The sequence below is a fragment of the Lepidochelys kempii genome, chromosome 16 (genome assembly GCF_965140265.1).
Source record: "Lepidochelys kempii isolate rLepKem1 chromosome 16, rLepKem1.hap2, whole genome shotgun sequence".
Lineage (NCBI taxonomy): Eukaryota > Metazoa > Chordata > Testudines > Cheloniidae > Lepidochelys > Lepidochelys kempii.
This window is the reverse complement of record NC_133271.1, coordinates 25,325,708-25,332,722: the sequence shown is the minus strand read 5'-3', so window position 1 is coordinate 25,332,722 and position 7,015 is coordinate 25,325,708. Positions and strand designations below refer to the sequence as shown.

General features: G+C 43.8%; 1 protein-coding gene across 1 annotated transcript; it reads left to right on the top strand.

Annotated features, from left to right (window-relative positions):
- The first annotated feature begins 6 nt into the window (after positions 1-6).
- Positions 7-6,362, top strand: NDUFA8 (NADH:ubiquinone oxidoreductase subunit A8). Its single transcript, XM_073314140.1, has 4 exons — positions 7-162; positions 1,035-1,198; positions 3,455-3,620; positions 6,119-6,362. The coding sequence occupies exons 1-4, from the start codon at positions 112-114 to the stop codon at positions 6,254-6,256; spliced, it is 519 nt and encodes a 172-aa protein (XP_073170241.1). The 5' UTR covers positions 7-111; the 3' UTR covers positions 6,257-6,362.
- The last annotated feature ends 653 nt before the right edge of the window (positions 6,363-7,015 follow it).

The window sequence follows — 7,015 nt, the reverse complement described above, 5'->3', positions numbered from 1 at the left end:
GTTCCGCGAGACCTGGTGGCGCACGCGCAGTGGCGTGGGGCCTGCCGTCCGTAGCGGGCGGGCGCGGAAGGGGAGCTCAAGGAGACCGGGCCGCGGGCGAGGGCTGGCGCCATGCCGGGCTCGCTGGAGGTGCCCTCGCTGGAGGAGCTCGAGGTGCCGGAGGTGAGAGCTGTGCCAGGCTGTGGGGGTTCCCGGCGGCGGAACTTGCCCTAGAGCGGACGCCGAGCGCGCAGGGGACCCGAAACCCTTCCGCGGCCGCGTAAATCTGGGCCCGAGTCCCAGCGGCCGGGTGCGTCGTGAGGGGCCCGACCCTGGGCCTGACACGGGGGAAGGGGCAGCCTCCGCCTTCCTCTCCGTCTCGCTGCCCCTCGCTACAGCCACGGCACGCCCGCCTCTTGAGTGCCGCGTACCGACGGGCTCCCCTCGCCTCAGAAAAGAGACACGGGCACTGGGAAAGGGTCAGAGAAGGGCAACGAAAATGATGAGGGGTTTGGGACGGGTCCCCTAGGAGGAGAGGTTAAAGAGGCCGGGACTTTTCAGCTTGGAAAAGAGGAGACTAAGGGGGGCGGGGGGATATGACAGAGGTCTGTAAAATCACGAGTGGTGGCTTGGAGAAAGGGAATAAGGAAAAGTTATTTACTTGCTCCCGTAACATAAGAACGAGGGGCCACCCAATGAAATTAATGGGTAGTAGGGCTTAAAACAAACAAAAGGAAGTTCTTCTTCACTCAGCGCACAGTCAACCTGTGGAACTCCTGGCCTGAGGAGGTTGTGAAGGGAACTGGACAAATTCATGGAGGTTAGTTTCATTAATAGCTATTAGCCAGGACGGGTAAGGAATGGTGTCCCTCGCCTCTGCTTGTCAGAGGGTGGAGATGGATGGCAGGAGAGAGATCACTAGATCGTTACCTGTTAGGTTCACTCCCTCTGGGGCACCTGGCATTGGCCACTGTCGGTAGACAGGATGCTGGGCTGGATGGACCTTTGGTCTGACCCAGTGTGGCTGTTCTTGCGTTCCTCCCCCAATGCCTCAGGTAAGCGTCAGCTCCTCCGTGCTGAAAGCTGCAGCCCATCACTATGGCTCGCAGTGTGACAAGCCCAACAAGGAGTTCATGCTGTGCCGCTGGGAGGAGAAGGACCCCCGGAAATGCTTAAAGGAAGGAAAGCAAGTCAATCAGTGTGCACTGGAGTTTTTCAGGTAAGAGTCTCAGGTGGCTTTTCAAATTCAGTTTTAGGGCTGGATGCTGCAGATCTTATTTAGGCAAAACTCACATTGAAGTCAATGAGATTTTTACTTGAGTGTAGCCTGTAGCATACATGGTCCCTATCGAAACCAAGATGAAAGTATTAAAATTAAATATATATTTCATGCTTCAGCACTTTGACACAATACACACACTTTTTATTTTTAATTAGTGCTTCAAAAGAGTATGGTAATGAAGTGAGCATGTGCTGTATGTTGCTACCTGTCTGCTTAAGGTATTTACGTAGGAGGAGAGAATCTGTCCTGAAGTGTCAGCTGGCATAGCTTCTACCTGTGTGCTACCATTTACACAAGCACTACAATAACAACTTTCTTTAGTTATAGCTAAGATGATCATGGTATTCTTAAACTTTTGTTGAGGTGCTGTTGCTGTTCCCTAGACTTGAACTCCTGAGGGTTGGAGGCAGTGCTTCCTCAGTGGAGCGTGTCAGTGGTGGAGACTACTTCCTCTGCTAGTTGGAAGGCAAAGTATTCAATAGTTTTCAGTTGTTCATAAAACAGTGACCCACACTCTTTCTGTTATATTGACTTCTCTTGCTTGCGCTCAGCCTCAAGGCAAGTTGGCTTTGTTTGAAAGTCTGAAGATGGTGATCAGGAGTATCTGGGCTTCAGTAACTTGTGACTATACTTTTAAAAATGTCAGACTTGTTTTGTGAGTTGCTTTCCCCATCCTTTGTCATCTTGGGGCACAATGATGCAAACATTTAAATAAATACAAAACTTTCCTCACATGACTGAAATCATACGCGTAGAAATGTTTGGAGGATCATAGTCTTAGAGGCAGAGCACCTTTTTGTATGTGTTTGTATAGCACCCAGCAAGGTGAGGCTCGATCCTGATTGAGGCCCCCGGGTGCTATTGCACTACAAATATTAATAATAGATAAGGCTATGTTTTAGTCACGGGTATTTTTAGTAAAAACCATGAATAGGTCACAGGTTGTAAACAAAAATTCACAGAATTGTGACCTGTCCATGACTTTTATTAAAAATACCTGCCCTGACTAAAATTTGGGCAGGGGGCCACGGGTATTCTGGGGGGTAGGGGGGTAGTCCGTGGGTGCTGGGGGATGTGGCCCGGGACCCCCACAGGTACTGGAGGGAACGTGGGCTGGCAGGGGCTTCCTATCCTGCTCCGTGTCCCTGCAGCTCCTAGGTGGCAGAGGCAGGGGCTCTGCTGCTCCCGCCACAAGTGCCGGCTGCCACAGCTTCCGTTGGCTGGTAACTGAAGCCAATGGGAGCTGCGTGGATGGGGCCTGCAGGCGTGGGCAGTGTGCAACGCGGAGCCCCATCTGCCGCCTATGAGCTGCAGGGGGGGCCATGCCAGTGGGAGCAATCCGGGGAGCTCCCCATCCCTAGGTAAGTGTCCCCAGGCATTCCCCAACCCCCTGCTCCAAGCCCCTTCCCACCCACCCAAACTGCTGCTGCTGGCCCAGGGGTTGCCGAGCTCGGGCAGCCCCTGAGCCAGCACCAGCCATGGCAAAAATTACAGAGGTCATGGACGGTCACGGAATCTGTGACCTCCATGACAGACCCGCAGCCTTAATAATAGACCTTAAGCGGATGTGTCTTACTAAGCTCAAAAAAAAAAAAAAAAAATCTAACTAGTTGGAAGCAGTTAAGTATCATAAACAGAGCATTCACATTATATTATTAAAATAAGCATGCACTAAGTGAGATGTAAGAATGTTGTCTGAAAGCTGACTGAGCTTAACAGTCATATTAATGACTAAGGTGCCACAAGTACTCCTTTTCTTTTTGCGAATACAGACTAACACGGCTGTTACTCTGAAACCTGATATTAATCATTGTATTGTAGTTATTTAAAGGGTAATACAGACCTGTATTGAGATCAGTGTGGAATTATAAATTCATATGCTTAGACTGTAAGCTCTTCTTGACAGGGCGTAGTAGTAGTCTGTGAAATGCCATACATATGCGTCATAATTTTTTTATTTATTGCTTATCTTTCTTTTATCTATTTCTTTCAAAATTACCAGGCTTTAACAATTTTATGAATACCATCTGGAAATTAAACTTTGCAAATAACTACTGAATGGCAACCAAATGGAAATTGGTTCATGCATTTTGGGCTGGAGTGAATGGGAGAGTGCCAGCTTTGCAAATGTAGCTCTTATAAGCTACCTTGTCTTTTCCAAAATAACACCTTGTCGTTTCCTTTGTTTTCTAGGAAGATTAAGGCACACTGTGCAGAACCTTTTACTGAGTACTGGACTTGTATTGATTATACCAACCTTCAAGAGCTTCGTCGTTGCCGAAAACAGCAGCTGGCATTTGATAATTGTGTGCTGGAGAACTTGGGCTGGGTGAGACCTGATCTGGGAGAGCTGTCTAAGGTAATTAGGAAATCCTGTTCCATGTCTTCATCTCCTTTTTTACTGGTTATTTCAGCTCCCTTCTCTCTGACCTCCTAAAGTCCCTGTTACCCAGCGTGTGCAGAGTGCTGCTGGTGTTCTGATGTTCACAGAGACCCACAGATTCATCACCTTATCCACCCAGGTCCTATATGGTCCCCTTTACTGTAATCTTGAAGTGTATCTACTGCTTCTCATTTATTTGAGAAACTAGTTCAGAATTGTGCTGCTACATTTTGAAAGTATTCTATGTACTTGTTCCACTTTGCTTCACATCTTCCCACTCTTCATGCATAATATTTTAAACTACTTTTAACTGTTTTTAAACAGACTAGATTTCCAGGTGAACACAGTCTCAGCACTTTTGATACAAGAACCTCCTCTGCAATGCTTGTGATCTGGGATAACCCCCCTGTATTTCTCCATCTCATTTCAGATCTAGTCTGAAAAACATCTTTCTGTTGTGTATGCCTCATCTCTTTCTATCTACTATTTTTAATCAGCTGTTACGTTTAGTTCTGTAAAGCATTTTAGGATATTCTGTGTGAAAGTTGTGTCGCAATAAATATAGCGCAGAGTTAATAACTTCTCCACTGTAACAGTGGATTTATTTCTGGTTTAATAGGTGTAGCAAGGGACTGGACTAGACGACCCAGGAGGACAATTCCGGTTCTAGATCCCTATGTAGCTTTCATATTGTCTTGAATTCAGCTTTCCTTTCTCATGTACCAGTGTTCCATTTGTCAGTTCAATATAATGGAAAAAATGTTCCAGTGTACTGCATGACACTCTTTCAGCTCTTCCTTAACTGGATGGCCAGATTCTTCTGTCTGTTTTATTAGCGTTCCCCTCTTATACTACTTTTAAATTACCACTTCTACTGCAATGGAAGTGGCAAGTTATTGATGAACTCTCAACCTTCTGTTGAAGCCTGTGGCAGAATTGTAGAGGCCTTTTAAGCACACTCTGGGGTGGGGAATCTTTTATTATGAACTCTTTTTCCTATCACCAGCGGGAGAGTGAATTTGTGTTGGGGGGTGGAGGGTGAGAAAACCTGGATTTGTGCTGGAAATGGCCCACCTGATGATCACTTTAGATAAGCTATTACCAGCAGGACAGTGGGGTGGGAGGAGGTATTGTTTCATATTCTCTGTGTATATATAAAGTCTGCTGCAGTTTCCACGGTATGCATCCGATGAAGTGAGCTGTAGCTCACGAAAGCTCATGCTCAAATAAATTGGTTAGTCTCTAAGGTGCCACAAGTACTCCTTTTCTTTTTGCGAATACAGACTAACACTGCTGTTACTCTGAAACTTTTTCCTACAGTGTGTGCTTACTTTGGTGAGAGGTTCTTTTCTTGATCTGTTACTAATAATACTTGAGTGCTTGTAAGTTTTTTTTTAAAAACAAAAATGCTTACAGTGGAACTCAGTAAATTTTCAATTAATTAAATTTTTAATATGTTAAAAGAAAAAAGGATGGCACAAAATAAATGCCTGCTACCATAGATGCTAAGTGCGGGGAAAAATGTCTGGCTAGTGATGGTTCTCTCTAATGTATGCACTACTGTTCCATTGATTTGCTTATGCTGGTTCTTTTGTATATTTGACCTTGGACTGCAGGAAAGGATGTGCTGGGTTTGAAATGGACACTTCCACTAAAAATTTGATACAAATTTTGTTATGTGGATAATCCTTTAAGAATTGCCTTCTTATACAAGTAAAAATACAAGTTTAGGCAGCATTGAGCATCTGTTAGGTTTTTTTTCTATGCTTGATTTTTGAGACAGTTCAGGTGCTTAACCTCAAACAGCTAAAACAGGAACTTCTTGTGCATACTTGTGTATACTTTGACTTTATCTGCAAAGTAGCAGCTTTCAAAGGTGCTGAGGTTTTGGCCTACTGTTGACAAGACAAAATTCTTCTCTCGTACGCATGTAGCTCCACTGAAGTCAAGGGGGTTGTATTGGGTGTAAATGGGAGCTAGACTTTAAATTAGAAGCTTACCTTCAAGAAAGTGCTTAAGCTATTGAGTTTAAAAAAAAATAAAAAATTGTGTAACCCTTGACACATGCGTTGTTCTCCTAAGTGACCATATTATTGTACTGTTTTTGCTTTATCTTACTCTTCCCTGACCACTCTTTGATTTCACTCCTTCCTGCTTTTCTTATCCTAATCTAGATTATAGAAATGTGTCCGAGTCCTTTCCTTAATGTACCCTATGTATCTGTGACAGTCTATCACTGTGAATCATTTGGCCCACTTAACTATAAGGTGTCCTACTAAATACTTGCAGAGTCTTCAAGCAATATGTGCTGAATTATTAAGCATTTGATTAATTCTACTAATGGGTGGTTTCTTTTTCTGCTGCATGACGCATTAAAGCCACATGTATTGTTTCTCCTCGAAGCTATTAGCTTAGTGTAGTTTTGTCTATTAAATACTACAAGAAAAATTCCAGTGTACTACTTTTCCTTCCAGGTCACAAAAGTGCAGACAGACCGACCTATCCCTGAGAATGTCTATCATTCCAGACCAAGACCAGAGCCAAGTCCGCCCATTGAAGGAGATTTGAAGCCTGCTAAATATGGCAGCAGGCTTTTTTTCTGGAACTGGTAAAATGGGACCGACAACTCTATAGTAAGCTCTGTTCTTTGCAAATGTAAATTATCTTGTCCAATGTGTATTGGGTGCAATCGTTAATGATTAAAAAACCCATAATTCACCTGGCGTGGTAGACTTTTGTATATACATCACATGAGCTCAGGAACAGTGTCCCCTCTACTGTTGTGTTTTTTTTGCCTTTTAAAATGCTTTTTAGAATTTTATGGCCTTAAAAGATGATGTCCTTTTAGCCACTTAACACAGTCAGTTCTGTCGCTAAAGTCAGTTATTCAGCAACGAGAATATAAGATTTATGCCAAGATTTGTCAAACAGTGTATGTAAGTATGGTCCAGTTCTTTTATTATATTCTTACTAAATATTAAAAAAAAAAATGGGAGAATGCAAAATGAATCGAGCCGGCTCTTCACTGTTCAGATTTCCAGAATTTGCATTAGTGGTTTATATACTTGTGCCTCCAAGTATCCATCTTCTTTCCAACAAACCTCCTTTCTTATGAGATTCCAGTTCAAACAAGCCAGATAGGAGCCTAACAGGTCACCAATTTAGATACACAAAGCTACTGATGATCTCTGCGTGTGTGTCTATGTGGTGGTTCCAACAAACCTCTTATGAAGGTGACTAATCTGCAGAGGTAAAAACTGGTGACTCAACCTCAAATTTGGGATTTGATACATAAATTATTTTTTTCAAGTAGTTAGTCCATGCTTCCTAGATTGCTGGTTAGAAATTCATTATTATTTGAGATATCAAGG